At 38.3% G+C, this 18,408-nt stretch overlaps 1 protein-coding gene across 1 annotated transcript in view; it reads right to left on the bottom strand.

Moving 5' to 3' along the window:
* Window positions 1–3,184: 3,184 nt before the first annotated feature.
* Window positions 3,185–18,408, bottom strand: part of CCDC158 (coiled-coil domain containing 158) — a 34,378-nt gene continuing 19,154 nt past the window's right edge. Inside the window, 8 exon segments of the mRNA XM_074864947.1 lie at window positions 3,185–3,358; window positions 4,547–4,648; window positions 7,125–7,337; window positions 8,871–8,938; window positions 12,064–12,224; window positions 14,249–14,374; window positions 15,739–15,831; window positions 17,561–17,719. Coding sequence (XP_074721048.1) covers window positions 3,264–3,358; window positions 4,547–4,648; window positions 7,125–7,337; window positions 8,871–8,938; window positions 12,064–12,224; window positions 14,249–14,374; window positions 15,739–15,831; window positions 17,561–17,719 — 1,017 coding nt within the window. The 3' untranslated portion in view covers window positions 3,185–3,263.

Below are 18,408 nucleotides of genomic sequence, written 5' to 3' on the forward strand. Positions count from 1 at the left end.
CGATTAGTATTTTCCCCAAGTTTACAGAGGTGATTTCTCATTATCGAACAATCTATTCACTCAAGCGTGAAGGTAGATTTAAACAAAGTTGCCTTGCTGCATAAAAACGATTATGCTAGAATGGGCTGGTATCTGTCTAATACAATGTCCTGCCTGTGAAACTAGTGAAGCTACATGAGAGAAACAAGTTCTTGTTGACATTCCTACGTGGTTCTAACAGCCTTTCAGCCAGTGGCTCAGGATATCTAAAAGCAAATAATAATCTGTGCAAATAATAAACTGTCTCGCTCACAGCTTGGCAAAGCCAGAAAGACTGCAACCAAAGATCTACCTTTTAAGTTCACCTGCTCATACTGCTGACAACAAACTTCTGACAAATTAGATAATTTGATTACTTTCAGGTGAACTGCAATCTACTCCTACTTGTGAAGCAGTTTGGTGTACAAATGCTAAATGCTGCACTTGGATAGCAAGCTGAGCAGACAGCCTAAAGCTGGGATGGGTACTGAGCATAAGCCAGTTTCAAGTCACATGCAGAAGCTTGAATTGAAACTTGTTTGCTTCCTATTCACTTTGCAGGTGCCTTTGCAAAAACCATGCCCATCCCACATTCTCTCTGGGAGTTAAACTTACTGTTTGGAGTCTCTCCACATGATCCACTCAAAAATATTAGACTGGTATTAGGTTTTCTCTCGTATGGGCTTGGCTGCCATCTGTGGTGTCCTGATGTGGTCAAGATTTGCCTAACAGTCCTCCGACATCCACCTGTATGCCATGGAATAACAAAGGGCTGTTTGTGCTGCCAAGTCCAGGATATATATAGCTGCTTGAGGGCCCACAAGTCTATGACCCTTTCGCCTCCCCAGGCCAATTCTTTGCCTTCTGCTGGTGGCAGGGAGGAAGCCCAGACCTGTTCCCAACTCTGCTGGATTCCAGCACGAGGATGTTAAGCTGCCTTTTGGCTTGGCAGATCTCCCTTCTCTCTGGCTATTTGTACCTCTCCACCTGCTCCCTTCTGTTCTCACAGGGCTGCAGTCTTTTGAAACTCTTTTTAGCTTGGCTCCTTGAACACAACTAAGAGTGCACTTTTCATTAACCTTTTCCAACCTGCTGGGCTATGGGGTGAAGACATGCTCTCACTCTCTACACCTCACCCTTTTCTTACAAAAATTGTGGGAGATCTATCAAATATGTAAAACAAGTCCAAACTGTGATAAACAAGCCATCTAAAATGATCCTTTCACTTTTCAGCACAACCAATTCCTAGCAAAGGGGAGATGCCTTTAACATTTTGGCTAAGCTTGCAACACTGTTGCAAAAAATGACAGAATCAGTGGAAAAAATTATTAGGAAATACAGAAAATTACCTGAATTAAATCAAAACACTGTTGACAATAACTGAGGACATCTTAGGAACAACTCACTGATCTCTTCTTCCCACACAAGATGACCTCAAACAAAAAAAACCTCAGAGATTGGATCTACTCTGAATATGGTTCTGTAGCTTTAAAGTCAACAAAACCAAGCTTGTATTTGCATGGCTTGTGCTCATGAAGCTACTTTTGATGAGCTGTAGCTACAAATCATTTGGTTTGGGCAAAATCACTGGGTAAGCTCCTTGAATTCAAGCATGGCATTCTGCGCTGCCACAAATCCAAGGCCATAATTGCTTTTCAGAAAGCAGATAATGGGGAAAAACACTAATGCTGGTGAAGCTGCTTCACTGGCACCTCCTGCTGGCCCTGGGGATGCTCTACTTTGCTGTGCTTGGGTACCCATTTATTGCAGAGGGACATCTTGCCCCTTGTTTTGTTAGTACCATTTATACCAAGGACTCCCCTGCTACCAGGCCAGCAGCTTCCGTGACCAACTTCTCAGACAGCCTTGCTAGACTCTGAAGGCACAGCACTATTACTCTGCTCTTCACCAACAGTCCCCAGACAAAAATCAAATGGCAAATTCTGGAAAGTACTCAATTTGGGATGAGTACAAAGTTCTTCCTCCCCTGTACTTTCTTCAACAGCTATCTTGTTCCCTGAGATATTGTCAAACACTAATGAGGCTTTAAACATCAATCTGATACTTTAGTGATCCTGTTCATCTTACTACTTCGTAATTGTTTTTAGCATTGGATAGTCTTTTAAGTGCAGTAAATCATTTGCCCACTGGTTCAAAATCCTCAGATGTCAGAAGACATAGGAGGTTTTAAAATAAATTCAAGTATGCCAGGTGTGCTCAACAAGCCTTCCTGTTTATTACTAAATCTTACACTAGGAATGACCTTTGAAAATATTATTCTTAGGCAGTCATATTAAGGGAAGGTTGTCTGTATTGGTGACTCAACTGAAGAGCATTTTGGAGACCAACTGAAAATAATATGCCCAGCTATTTTAGCAAACTTGTTAATATGGGTGGTGGAGCCTGGTATTTAAGTCATACTAGACTGTTACAAGAAAAAAAGTCAGTATAGATTCAAAATGCATTTTTTTCTGCCTAAACTTCACCTATTTTACATTTTACAGAGGGACATGGATTGAAGAAGGGCAAAAAAGTACCAAACTAGGAACATACCCTCAGCTGTAAGTCAAAATATGAGTCCTATGATTATGAAGCTAATCCCAAGGCAGACTGGACTCTGTATTATGAGTCAAGCCAAATATCCCAACAAGCAGTGAAAATTACATAAAAAATACCACTTGATGAGTCCATTCTGCTTAAAGGAATCATGGTATAGGATTAGATCTGTGCAGTCTTGAACAGTAGGTATGTGGTTCAACACATTATCTCAACATTAACAGGAGCCACGGGCAGGTGGCTTTTATTGGAAATACTTGGCAGTTCTGGGACATCCAGATGAATCGGAATTTACTGAAGTAATAACATGAAGTAGGGAGGGAGGGGAAACCAGTTTATTTTAGAATGAAAAAAAAAAATGCCCAACAAACCATTTCAAAACTAATTTTCTAAAAACCAGGACCTGAAATGGTGTGCAAGATCCAGAACACATGGAAGAGATACTGGCACTTAAAGCAGTCAGCAGTGCCCTGTGGCCAGTGACCCCCACAACACACAGCTACTGAAAATACATGCCAGAGAGAGTCTGTATTTAGATGTATTACTCCTCTGTATTTCCCACTCATTTAAAGGTAAAAACTCTAAAGAGAGTCATGGTTCCAGGCAAGAATTACAAAACTGAACTTTTATTGTTAGGTTTTAAAAATATAATGTATTTTAAACACAATGTACATACGTGAAAGTAATCACTAAAGTATACAGCGTCTTCCCTTTGATAGCTTTTTCTCCTTTTCCTTTGCTTTCCCTGTCTTCATGTCCTGAGTCCTGTTCACTGATGATATGGCTGAAAATAGCAGCAAGAACAGATTATCTGAACACCACCTTATGCTAAAATGATCGAGGCCTCAGGTGCAGACACCTGAACCTTTGTAATATCCTCCCACACATTACACTGTACTTATCAAGCCCTTATAAATGCAACTTTAGTTTGCAATTCTTTATATGCAGGGCATTAACAGAAAAGATAAACCCAGTTATAAATAGGCATCACCTCATCTGCTTTGTGAACCCAAAGCACCAAACGCTGGAGTAGTGGCAAAAAGCTATTGATTTCAGAATCTCTCTTATGGGATGGTGTGAAATTAATACCTTTGGTCCAACACTCATGAAAACAGGTTTACTTAGTGTGTACGTAAAAGGCTTCCCCACCCCCCCTTTTATATGGTAATTCTCGATAAATTACAGATATGAATATATGTTTTTATGTAGATACAGAAAACAGGCAAACTGAAGATGTTAATGGATGTCAAAGAATAAAAATGAGAACATTTACCTTATACTTTAAATAATTTGATTAGTTTCACCTAAATCAGGTCACTTGTATGTCCCTGTGTGCACTGCATGATGTGGGGAAATAATAAGTTCCCAAATCTATGCAGCGAGACTTAAAGGGGAAAAGGGGAAGCAACTGGACTGTACAATGAGAAAAAGTGCAAAGAAATTCCATCTCACTTGGCATCCTGCCATCACAAGAGTTCATGAACTTTTAATCAGTGACTTCAATGGGAGCAAGAAGAGAACCTGAAAAGTTCTCCATCGTCACTGTGGTCATCTCAGATTTTTTAAAAAGTTGAGAAGGAAAGGATATACTTCTAGGGCCACTGCTGGGAAACTACATTTTTCGAGTATAGTGCTCTCAGAGTATCTTTCAGAGTCACCAGCTTGTTAAAAATTTTATTTAATTGGACATGACAGCACATGAGGGCACCCCTGACCAGCTGCCATGTTTGAAATGTTAAGGATCTTGAAGCTTATTAGAGTTAAGGGGCTAAGCAACAGTGCATTGTGGAGTTAATCTAATTACTCTCCTAGGAGCAGGATAATGTAGAAGTGGGTACTGCTAGTAAAACAGGCACATCTAAACTGACCTCATGCAAAAACACAGGTAGTGCTTTGGCAGGTAACAAGAACTGTTTCTGGAAAGTGTGGGTATTTTAAATAAAATAGAAATATTTTCAGTAAATCCTGGCACCTTGTTTTTTTATCTGTAATGATTCCATCAGGTTTTGCAGGCTTTCCATCTTGTTCTGTAGCCTCCTAGGTGTAGTCTCACTAGTTTCCATGAGCTGAGAAGCTAGTGAGAAAATTATTCATCAATATGTTACCACACATTAAAAAAAAAATAAAGGTCATTATAAATTATTTAAACATTCCATCAAAAGTAAAGTTCTTAGAAAATAAAATTTCAAACAATAAAACTTCCAGTAGCAAGGAAAATGAGTAAGAACAAGGTTATTAACAGAAATTTATACTCAGTGGTATTTCTGTTTAAATGAAAATACAACCACATTTCTGTTTTGCCTATAAATTTCCTCATTTGGGGAATGGAGAAAAAGTGCTTTATGTTACTAAAGTAGTATTTATGCCCACAACTTCTAAGTCCCTTTTTGCCAGTAAAACTGCAAGGGTTGTACAACGGAAAGCAGTAGTGTCAGTTGCATTTTATGGATGGAAAACAAAGGTACAGAAAGATGGAACTTACTAAAGCCAGGAATAAAACCAAAAATTCCAAGTCTTTGAAGATCCAGACCAGTGCAGAATTCAATAGGCATTGTGCCTGTCTGACTGAACACTGACATGGTCACACCAGTACCTTATGAATAACCACAGTTTCCCACCCTGGAGCCTCTTCTGACGAGAACTTGGACTGTTTCACTTTTGCTACAGTCATCAATTCTCAAATAAAAAGAGTAAAAAAAAAAAATTACAAGGACCCAGTGATGGAGGTAACTGGCTGACCAGATAAACAAGACAAAACAAAAAAAACCAGAACAAAAAATGAGTGATGCCACTTTGAACTGAGCAACCATTGGCAATTGACTGAAGATTACAGTTGTGACCTGCTAGATCTCCTGTGGTCTACATGGAAAGGATTTGGGGTTTATGTCCCATTGCAGAGATAGCGACGCCACAAAGTCTGCGTGTTTCCTAAAACAGATGCAATCCAGAACTAAGGCTCATTGCGGGGAACGTTGAATTGTTCTACAGGTACAGAAATTTGCACGTATTCACTCACATAGCCAATTCAGTGCTTTGATGGGGAGATGCCATGTACATTTGTGCTCTGCTTCTGAACAGACATTTCTTAGTTCTTAAATGTGCATTAAAAATACAGATTAGCTAACAAATACGCACTTCATCTTTGCACAGCCAGACAGCTGGGGGAAGCAAAGGTCAATGAGCAACAGTGTTAATGTTCTAGTCAGGATGAGTGCTCAGCCCAGCTGGTTTAGATACCACTCTGCATAAAGACGAGATCCTGATATTTCTAAAATGCAAAAGATAAAGGTCTGAGGAGAAGACTGCGTTAATAAAATAACAACACAATACAGACATGCTAAAGTTAGGTTGAAACTACAAAAAAAATCCCACCTGAGAAGCAGGCAACATTATTCCTTTTGAGCTCCTTGGAGCTATGGTCTGATTTCTGCCTGTACCAGAACTAGCTTAGAGCTAGGTGTGCAGCATCTCCATTACACTCCTACCTGCAGTGCTTATGTGCACATTAAGAGAAATGCTATTTTCAGACCTTGCAAAAGAGAGAAATGTGGTGTTTAAAAATGGTATTCAGTAAGTATTATTTGAAAATTTAGTTGGTTACCTGTTTTTCCTATTGCATCTACTCATTTTGGGATCTGTCTGTCACTTAAATGTAATAAAGCAGTCCTGACAGCCTGGCTCACTGGCAGTAATTAACAGACTACCTTGAAAATGTTCATCAACATCACACATATTTTGTGATGCAGGAAAGCTTATTTTTATCACTTAAGAGCTACAGACACAGCTTTACATCAATATTTCCAGTAAACCCCAGAACTTTTCTAAACATGATATAGGAACCACAACAACTATTACAAATATTGATAAGAGGCGACTGGGTTGCCTGTTACTGCAGATATTGATGTTAAGCATCCCTACAGTCTATTTACCTGAATAAAGCAATTTACCAGTTCTTAAATTTAGCAGTGTACGGAATTCATCTTCTCTTCTCTTTGTATAATACATTAATTAGCTGCTACATTTTACTCACAATTAATTTATCACAGAAAAAAACCTTCTACTTGAACAGAACTGTGACAGGGCAAAGGCAGTCTGATGTAAGCAAGAACAGGTTGCTTTTTGCTAAGTGGGCCAGAACCACTACATCAGTGCTTTGAAATGAACCATCATTAATTATGTTTCAATAAGTTTGCATACTGTAATTGCACTTGCTGGAACCACAAGTGGAAGACCAATCCCATGTCAGCCCTGTACATTTGAGAATCACTAGTGTTTACGTTCAGTAACGTGAATTGATTCCGTAAGCAATGTCTTACAAAGGTACATAAAAAATAAATGCAGTATGAAGTACAGGTACCACAGTCATTAACTGTAAAAGACTCTATCAGTGAATGATAGTTGGCACTCCACTGGTTTCTACAGAATTGCTGAATGGCTGAATTTAACCTACAGTTTGTAACTCTCTTACTCTAGTTTGTAACTCTCTGGCTGTACTGGCTGGAAAGAAACCCAGCCAAGCTCTTTGTATCAGTAAATGGAAGCAGACTTACTTATCTGGGGGCCCGTGGCTGCACCCTCTGGAGAGCCAACCTTCCTTGTGGACGGTCTGTGCTCTGGTGAGGCGCTGGGGCCAGCTGCAAGGTCATCGGGTGGAGCAGTTAATAGCAAGTGTACTGGAGACCTTTCTCTGTATCGCTCCTCCTGAGACACCTTCTTGGGGGAGGATACAGAACAAGTTGCTGCTGAGAAGATGGATGCACATCCTAGGAGATATCCAAGCAAAGAGCAGTGAGCACACACCTGAAGAGAAACTCCCATACTAGCTCTGATGTTATCTAACAGTTACAGGGTTGGATTCCCTTCACTGTACGCTTCCATCCTTTCCACTCCTTATTAGTAGCCAAGGTGGCAGGAGATGATAGCCTCTTTGCAAAATGTGATTGTTTCTGTTAAAAGTGATTGTCATGTGAAGAACGGCCAGCAAACCTGCCTAGGAAAAAGTAGGGCCTGCTTTTTGCTACTGGCTACTCGCTTCATGTTTCCTTCCAAAACAGCCTGATGGGGGTAACATAGCTGCTAACAAGCTGAGAGTCCCCGTACATTACTGCTGGGCTGACTTGGATCTCATTACTTGGGTATAAGAAGCAGAAAAAAACCAATGTTGCTTACACAGGTCTGCCAGTTCACTCCTTTCCAATAACTGATTGATACGCTTTGAATTCCTGACAGAAAGAGAGTCATAAGGAAAAGAGACAAAATATGCACAGAAATATGCAATCAACAGAGTATGTAAACTATTTTCATGTGTATGGCACACAGCGTGTGTGTAAAAACCAAAAAAAAGGTTGCATGCAACTAATGAGAGGAAGCTTTACTACAATTCTTCTCTTTTTCTTCCCGCAGTCTGTTTCCTTACTCCTAACACCCCTCCTGGGACATCTTGAAAATAATTCGGGGGTTTTCTACTACTTCTCAAGTCTACTATGTAAAAAACACTACTTGCAGCTATTTTGGAAACCAGGAAAAATCCCTGGCTGTTGCAGTAGGTTTGCTAGAAGGCTGACAGTAACTACCCAGGAAATTTTCTTTAATACTCAGAAATACAAAAAGAGGACCCATAGTAATTACTCCTCAGGACAAACAGAGGAGTTCTAGCCTACCTCTGAAGCACAGTGGCTTAAATACTAATAGAGAACAATTAAATATATCAGCATCTGCAGTCAATTTTCACAGAAAATTCACAGAATGAATAATCTATGGACAAGAAAACAGGAGTCAGTTAAGACTAGTATCTTCAAACCCTGATGGTCAAAGTCATAGCCTTATATTTCTGTATAGGTTACTAAATTCATTTCACCACACTTTAAAAGGGACTGATCACTCAGTACTTGGGAGGAAATCAATGGAATTTGCAATGACCTGATGCCTCTCAAATGCACATCCATATTTAGATACCTGAACACAGAATTCAAGAGCCTAAATTTAGGCCCCCAAAATTTGACAGTGTTATCCATGCTAATTACACAAGACTATTGCTCCTCATGAATAACTGCCATGGAAGATATCCATTTTAGGTGTGCTGGTATCAGCCTCCATGGAGGTGGTTTGCAACAAGATACAGATTTTTTCAGTAAGTGCAACAGAGACTTTGTAATAGCACCTGCAAAGAGGTATTTGAGTAAATGACCTAAGAAAATATACTGTATTTGGACTGTATTTTTTGTAATATTCTGTAATGTTCCAGTTTGACATCGATATGGCACATTCATCCTCAAATGTAGCCAGTGAAAACTTACCAAGGGATGTAAAGGGCAGGATAATGTCTTGGGACTGAAGATCTGCAGTATGTAAGCATGAAGGATCCCTGCAAGCAAAACGATGGCAAAAATTGCATTCTGGAAGTATTATGCTAAGTTTTGGTGATGCTAACTAGCCTCCACAGTGAGAATGTGAAGCTCTATATGTAATCTCCAGATCTTATACATGTAAATGTAAATAAGTAAAATGCAAACAATGTAAATAAGTTCCAGAGCTCTTTCTTAGGGGGATGAAAGCAACATCACAGCTTTGTTTTGTAAATCCCAGGAAGCTTTTAGCATTATGAATAAAAGAATACAAACATGCTCAGGATTGATGCTGTATTAAAAAAGCCTTAGAAAGTGAACCTCAAATGAGTACTTTAAGAAGCAGGTTACTCAGCTAAGTGAAAGCACTTCTCACGGTCCGAAAGTACCCTTTTCCACAATGCTTTCAGTAGCAGAGTCTCTAGCTGCAGTCTCCCTACGTGGAAAAACATATCACTATCAAAATCACAGCAAAAGCCATGCCAGTAGGATTGCTATATTTCACGTTTGTAGAAGATAAGCTTGTTTTTCAAGCAGAGTGCAATGGCAGCCACATTCTAATAGTGAAGAAAAGGCATCATAAAATTGTTATACGAGTTCACTAAAATAAGTCTATTAGAGTTGGAGCAAATTTAGACTACTGATTTCATGGATATCTTTGGGAAATAAGGACTAGATTCATTATGAATACTGGGTAGTCATAAAGATGGAAAAAAAGACAATAAACTTCTGCTTTGGACAAATAACGCCATTGCAATCTTCCTTCTGGTTACTCACACAACAGTGCCTCTATTTAGCTTCTTCAGATGAGCTTCCAGTTATTAGATGCTTTTTAGCCTATATTTCACCGAATAGCATCAGATGGCTACCATAACATAAATTCTTGCCTTTTCCAGGTTTGGACCTATGTCTTTTCTCAGACACTGTAAATTCTTAGAGCGCAGTAGTATTTGATGAGAGAATGGAGATGGATCACTGATTAATTTTTAAAAAACAGCTAGACACATTTTAAGTATGAGCATTGAGAGACACTTGGAAGTGTTCCAGAGAAGTAAAATCTTGCTGAATTTAATGTTGACCTTTTGTAGAAATGCTCCATTCCTACCGGCAGCTCTGCTATTCCATCTGTATCTACACAAACCCCCCTACTAAGCATGCTTGAAGCATTCAAAGTGCTATCTTTCTTTATCATACAAAACTTTCTTGCTCTATTGTCAGGCTTTTTGTGACAACCTCAGCTTTGGAAGAGACAAAAAAAAAAAATCAAGTTAAGATTTTATAGCAAATGGCACTTGCCATTTGGCATCTTATATTCTGATATGGTAACTTTGGATACAGCACAACTTTTAACTAAGGCACTAGGAACAAAAGAAAAAAATAATAATTGAGCTTCATCTCAGAGACAATCAACAAAATCTTAGCTCTGCTGAAGCTACAGAGAAACATCTTTTTCCAGCTTTCCATATACCACTTGTGTATCTTTTGGTAAAGGTCCTCTATTAATTAATAAAGTATCTATTTAAAAGGAAATTAATTAACTTCTATGGACTTCAGCTATGTCCTGTGGACGTCATTACCATCTTTTTCTTTACAGAAAATGCCAAGGTGACAAATGCCTTTTGGTAATCCTTCTCACTTGTTTAAATATTGTTACTGTCACTTGCTGAACTACTTCTCACTTGTTTAATTACTCACTTGTTTTTCAACTGTGCTACATAGAAACAGGAGCTTTGGAGATTAAGGACACAAGCCTGGACAATGAATCTTACACATCACTACTTCATTGAGCTATCTCAGGATTTTGATCTACAAGGAGCTTCTAGTCTTTACTAGAACATAAACCACTATTTCCTTCCCAACTGTTAAATCCATTTTGTACAACAACTCTTTTTATTTCTCAGAATATTGTCTGTATTGTCCTACTGTATTCGCTCAATCAACATCTGTATCTGTGTTGTCTGTGACCTTTTCAGAAAGGTGATTCCTCACCTCTTGCAAGGATCTGATCGTAGGCCGAAGGCAGCAGTGTATCCTCTACTTGCACCATCTCTGTGTAGAAAGATGTAGAAAGACAACATCAGGACTAGCACTACCAACAGCACCGAGATAGTCATGTACAGACAGACGGCTTTGTATACTGAGAGATGATTAGGTGCAGGATTCTCCCATCCTCATTTCAGCTCTGCAAGAGAACACTGTTTCAAGGGAGAAAAATTCTCAGAAAATCCAAATGGTCTGAACCATAAAAGCTTGCAACCATATGTAGAAAAGAACAGTTTCTCCCACTGCCACCATAAACAGAGAACATAGGCAATAATTATATAGTACAGGCTGGGAAAGGACACTGTTGATTGTCATGCTCTATCTATGTCAGGACTCCATCTATGATAGGCAAAGTCAAGGCAGGAAGAGGTTGTACATTTACCACTTAAAAAATCAGACAGACCGACCAACTTCTGTGCATGAATCCTTTTTCTGCTTGTGAAATAGAAGCTTCTATATTTAAGCTGTCAAAAACATTCAAGTTGGTAACAGGCAGATCTTTTGTTCAGTAAAAATACCTGGGAAAAGCAGAGAAAGCCAGAATACACAGGCTATTGGGACTGACGTGATTTTGTTCTACCAGAATGTACTATGGGAGAAATGTCATGGTTTAAATAAATTTGGTCTAATCAAAGTCCATTAATTATATTTTCCTTTATGAAGTATCCTTATGTTCTGGATTAGAAACATCAGAATTTGTGCTGTATTGATTTTTCAACTTCACGTACCACTGTCATTATCATTTGCTGGGTAAAAAAATAATTGCCTGCTTCAACAATGAGAGAAGGGATATTTACATAAAGCAGAAAAAGAAGAAAGGAGTTCTAAATGAAAATAAAAGCAGAAACAGCAAAAAGCAAAGAATAAAGGCAAATGGTGTAGTCACCTTCTATTTCCCTAACACGTAAAGCATCTAAGGAACCTGGCAAACAGCAGCAGCTTTGGAAGCTTTCAGATTATCTCAAGCTTGCTTGTAAACCCAACTTTCTTGCAAAAAGGCATCCTATACTGCTCCTGAAGCACACGAATAGCCAGATCCTAGTTTTAGAAGGCAATACAAGCACACAGCACACAACAGAAAATAACAGTATATTACTCTTACACTGTATTCCTCATGGTTGCTAAAGGTGATTTCCTCCCACCATTGTCATCTTTGCCAAGACCCACAGAAGGAATGTCACAGTCTGAGCTTGTTAATTCTTGAGGAATCCTCTTTAGACCCTGCAATGGTTTTTCCTTCAAAATGCCTGGCTTGGAAGGCATCTGAAATAAAATAATTCAGTTACAGAGTATTATAAAGGCACTCTCTTTTTCAATTCTTACCTATACTCATCCAAAGTTGAATGTTTTCCCCCCCCTGCTCTTGTCTTACCAGTTAGAAACAGGGTGGATTTTTTGTAATTTTAGTTAAGAAGTGTCGGAAGCTAGATCATGATAACTTGAAGAATGTCAAAATACCCTCTGAATATGATCGCACTCTTATCTGGAAAGCTATCTGACAGAAATGTGTAAAGCAACTAAATATGACTTAAGGAAAATACAACTAACATCTGTGTTTTGAATAAATGTTGTAAAAAGGTTACAACTACGGTTTCAAGGTCAAAAACATTAAAATAAGCCTTTAATTATGAAAACTTCATCCTCCCCAATACAACCATTACCTTTTTCAGTTCTCAGAACCAATAATCTTTGCTTATGTGACAACTCCATTTTCTCCTTTTTAACCTGTGATCCCAGGTATTACTGTACAGAACACAAACACAGCTCTGAAGACAGAAATACTAGTATATCAGGGTGTTTTCTAGGCACTCATTTCTGTAACAGCTGAGTTGTCTGCAAATATGCACCACTTTATTGTCATAGCCACACTCTGCCATGAAGTGCAATATTATTCTCATTTTACTGATCAGGACTTGAGGCAAAGGCCTGGTTCAAAGAATCCTTTCTTTCTGTGAAGAACTGGATTTTTCAGACTACTCAGCACTTCACATGTTCAAAGCATCTCTTGCACTGACTTACGCTTCATCTGTGGATGGAACTGGCTAGAAACATTTTGCTAACATGTTTTCATTGAAAAAAAAAAAAAAAGTCATTTCCTATGGGAACATACTAGTGTCAGCAGAGCTTATATAGAGAACAAATCCTCAGCTTCATAATGGGTCAATGTGATACTGCATCAGACCAAATCCTTCTTTCCCACATTCCAGCTAAGAAACCAGTCTATTGACCAGGTTAGGTCTCTGTCTCAAGTGTTGGAGATGCTTCATTTTGTACAATAACTAATCATGCAGGAACAAAGAAGATTCAAGTAGACCTTGAATCAAGTTCTCCTACAACCTGTTAGGTCCTCACCATGGTACTACATTAAAAATCGGTCCTTTTTCTTTCCTTATCCTCAAAAGTATAAATAAACTCAAAGATAAAAGAATGGGAGTGCCTGATGCTGCAAGGATTTCACAGAACTATCCTTTGTTCCTTGATGTAAATGTTTGTCACAACATCAGAAGAAAAACAGAAAAAATTACTGAAAAATATCTTCACTAACTCATAATATCCTGCAGATTTTGAGGTAAAAATTAATGAAAAAACCTCTACCAATTTCTGTGGGAGACACATCAGGTCCCTTTTGGAGAATTATACAAAATCTGTGTAGAAAATACCAAAAGATTGGTTTTTTGCATGAGAGATTTGAGTTGATGTTTTCTGTAACGAAAAATTAGAACAACACTAGCATCTAATTTAAACCTAAATGTAGATGTACAAAAACAAAAGGAAGGAAGGACAATGATGTGTCTTTTAGGATAAAATTCATCAAAATTAGTGAAGACCAGCTTGGAAAAAGATTTAAGTATTGAAAGTTACTACAGCTCAATCAGATGTTGAAATTTATCAGGAACTACTTACAAGTCTATTTTCACTGCCAAATGTAAGTGATTTACAGCAAGTAAAGTGCTAGCAAAAATAAAAAGTGAAAACAGATCAGTACCTTCAATTTTAATAGTTTATAAATGTTATTGGTGATAGAGGTAAGAGAAACTCCTATTACAATCTATAGAATTTTTTATTGTCCAGTTTTTTTTTACATGTACTTCGCAAACAGAAAAAAAGAAAATCTGAAAGGCCATAACATACAAGAAGTTACAGAAAATGATTTCATCTTTGGTGTTAAGAATTCACTCTTGGACACTCCTACCAGATGCTCTCTCATTTAGAAATTCCACGTTATTTTTACTCTTTGGAACATCCCCATTTCCTGTGCAGTCTCCCATTTTGAGGCAGGTACTCACATGAGGGACACAGCTGGCCAAGTTCAGGGAAGGTGGCACAACAGCAGAGTGCAAGTGGGAGAGAGGCACTAAGTGCCGGAGCTTTCCTGAAGCAGAAGCTGATGAGTAGCCTGGGCCCTGCAGCTCCTGCAAAAAAACATTAGCCAAGCAGAATAAGGAAGTATAGCTATGCAGAATTAATGGACATCTCTGTAACAGGGCATCTCTTTTAGTCAAATCTTTTATAATATGCAGCACTCAATTCTCAAAACACTTCCTAGTATTTATTAGATGTGCTCAGACATAACCTTTTTAAGTGACTGAACCGGGTGCAAGAGCAGCACTTTCATTTATTTTCTGAATTTTAACGTATGTTCTGGAACCATTCAGGTGGAGGACATCTCAAGGTCACCACAAAATCAAGCTGTCCCACAGTTCTTGTACCTTTTTTTTCCCCACTTGGGTGAGAATTTCTTTTGTTGGAATACGAGATTCCGCACCTTTGCTGTTGTTCACATGAAGTACTTTTTGTATTGCTTATGTAGATTTGTATTTTGAATATAACATTTCATGTTTTACTCAAAACTAGCAACTGGGGCAGTCAGTAAAATGAATGATAATTTATGACAAAATTATTTTTTCAAGTATACCGTTCATTTATAACAGTAGTTTCATTACAGCCTTAATAGTCTATGGTTATAAATAAGGCAAAGGTAAATAATATTCTCTATTAAACTCATTAGTAAAGATAGAGGATGGACTAAATCTACTGAGCAATAAAAACTCCAGGCTCTGTAACAGAGATACCGACTTTACATTACTGCCTGATTTTCCCTAAACCCTTTCTTTCACTAATGCTATATAGCTTGACAGATGTCAATTACATGTCTTCCTTTTTCTGTCCCATATGCTTCATGACTCTATTTCCTTTCCCCTTGCTTCTCTCTTTGCTTCTTAAATTTTTATTTTTTTTTTTTTTTGTGCTGCCTAACTAATTAGCATAATCAAATTTAACTCAGAGTCCTGGTTTCCAGCCTGGATGTAGCTTGAAGGTTGCTGGTTTTATTTCAGGCCTAAAGAAGGACATGGGTGTCCAAAAGCTTGTTAGTACTTTCTATCTCTAACAGTTACACTAGTAAAAGGCATCCCCACAGACCCTGTCTCTCTAATTCATTTTTCATAGTAAAGCCATGAACATTTCTAGCTTTTATTTGCCTAAGGCCACAAGAAAATGCTGAAGTGTCACTGAAATCAAAGCTTAGCAGCTGAAGCATATGGTCCAGTATTCCTGTAGTTGTTTAATTTTTTTCTTGTCCTTACTGTAAAAAAGCACTTCAATGTAACCAAAATTATGGACATGACTTGTGCAGCAATGAGGGAGCCCATGTAAAAAAAGGTTTCAGAACGCAAACTTTTTAGAGTACTTGGCAGTAAATGGGGTTACACCTAAAGTGAGGACACAAAGTAAATGCATCTAACTTTACACCCATGTTTCTCTGTAACGTACTTACTTTTACATCTAAAGTATGCTGCAGTCTGACACGCATAGCTTCTTGTTCTTGACACTGGATTATGCACTGACATTCTGCAAATTGCATGGATGCCTGTAAGAGAGGATAGAAGGGGTATAAATTAATTTTGTTAACTTTCTGTGGATTACACTTTTTCCTGTTTTCTTTCTGATAAAGAAACAAGGTACACATACAGATGCTGTATTTCTCTATTGCTATTAGTGTAGAAATACTGCAATATGACCAGATGCCTTTCTTGATAGGCTTACAAAAGCAACTGACCAGTTACATGACCCTAGTAGCCATAATACGCACACCATAATATCACAGAAGGGAGCTAATACTGTCAGGGACGGTCCTAGACCTACTGAACACCTCTGGGATTAGAACATTCAACTGTGCTAATGAGGTAAAACTATACTCAATGTTTTAAAATGGATGGCTGATAACTTTGTTGATCTGTCTTTGTTAAGTTCTTATATACTCATTCTTTAAAAAGTTTACTCTGAAAAGGTGTGAGAAGATCTATCAATGTAGCTATTTTTCATTGAGTGCTTGTCAGGATAGCAAAAAGAAGGAAGCTCTAGTCTAAAGCACAAAAAGAGAGAGAGACACCTTTATGAACTAGGCTGCTTTTATCACTAGCAGAGTTCCCTCTTTGGTTTTAAAATAAAACCTGACTCTTTCTGTGCTTCTTTATGACTGCCACTAAGGCATGGGCAGGGTCCCTGAGGTGCTGTGGCTGTATCATTACAACCAGCAGCTTTTTGAACATTTAATTTTGAATCATTAATGACAAGCAAGATGGTCAATTACACTTCATGATGTTTAGACAATGGATGCTTTGCAACAGTATATACTAGCATCCAGTCAAATGACCCATTACAACCTTTACTAATTTCTAAGAATTGTTACTCTGTGTACCATATGTGCTAGCTTTCAGTTAGCACCTGTCTCCACTGTGTCTCAGCTTCTCTGCCAGTTGGTTAGTACTGTGCACAATGATATTTACAACAAAGAAAGTTAAATTTCCAGTGTCAAGCATTTAAAGTAAGAAATGACACACTTGGGAGGAGGCATCACAATTACTTCTATTATTTTTTTAAAGTAATAAAGCAATTTGACAATGACACCTTACATGGAAATTTACATCCTGAAAAGCTAGAATTCTGAGCAGCTGAAAAGGACTCTTCCTTCTGGAAGAGCAGCAGCTTACCTGTAGGGCACCTGGGATTTATGTGCAAGTGAGATCAAAATGTAGAACCTAGCCTTAAGAGTCATGTATGTCAGCAACAGAAACCTCAACTAAGAAAGGCAAATGAAACAACATGATGTTCTTAAAAATTTCCCTCACCCTGAGGGACCCACAGCTGGCTGACTAGGGCCCCAGAAAGGGCTGAGCGTGGACAAGTGTGTGGACTCAGTGTGTGCCAACACTCAGTTCCACTGGAGTCCCTGTTATATTGAATAATAGTCTTTCTCACCAGAGAAAGGAGCAGTGCCAAGAGCCAGTGGAAGGTCTGGAAGGTCAATCTACTGTCAGGAAAATCAATCTGCTTTAAATTCCCTGCAGTTTGTATTTCCCTGAGCTAGTAAGGAGTAAATCAAGAATTCTCTTAATGAAAATCGAAGCTTTTTACCATTAAAAAACCCAGAAAACAGTCTTAACTATAGCTATCTCTTCAGGTAAGTATCTCAGAGTACATGTGAATAGGATACACTAAATACAACCTAGATAAGAGGTCACACATTTTCTCTTCCCAAGTGACTGCAGAGGAAAGCACCCAGAAGTTTCACTGAACTGAAAGCTACCTTAAATTACCTTATCAAGGGCAGTCTCCATCTTAGATATTTTTTCTTTCAGACGTTTGTCTTGTGATCTCAGGATCTCCAGTTCCCCAGCAATCTTGGTATTTTCTGCTGTAATATAGCTCAAGTCTTGACTTAGCTTATTATTTTCTTCTTTGAGGTAATGCTTCTCCTGAATTTAAGATGAGGACAACAAAGTACAAGTCAAAAACTTGTTACTACCTACATTACACATACTGGTTTTCTGCAGTTATTTTTTTTCTTTGAAAGATCTGAATTAACCCTTTCAGAAGCTTAGCTATTGCATCCTTCAGAAAGATGAGGTTTTGCAGCAAGAAGATAGGTATTATAAAGAAAAGTACAATTGGACAGGTCCTGATGAAATAACATCTTAGATTTTAGATCCATTTTGAAACTGGAATTTTAAGCTTCCAGATCCACAGGATCCAAAGCCAATAAAGGAGGAGGACAGGTTATAGTGATCATTCAGTAAACTCCAGCTATTGGTAACTGAGTAATTTCTTTGTCACAGAAAATGCTAGAAAGACCTCAATATGCTAGACAGACTCTGACATACAGAGTTTACAACCACAGCTGCAAAGAACCACCTCAGAAAACAAAGAGGGGAAGCAATGTGGGCCAAATTCAGAAGCATACAGAATGCATTAGTTGACATTTTTAGAAAGAGCTGGTATGCAAGAGCCGGTATGTAAGAGCCTGATTCTCATTGAAACTAGTACTGTTCTTTCATGGAGAACAAACATAAACTAAAACCTGTCTTTACATAGAGGCTAATTTATGTGGTGGAGATATTCTCTGATATATGCTAGTAGGAGGACAGGGAGGGTGCCCATTACATCA

This window comes from Strix uralensis, chromosome 4 (assembly GCF_047716275.1).
Source record: "Strix uralensis isolate ZFMK-TIS-50842 chromosome 4, bStrUra1, whole genome shotgun sequence".
NCBI classification, from domain to species: Eukaryota; Metazoa; Chordata; class Aves; order Strigiformes; family Strigidae; genus Strix; species Strix uralensis.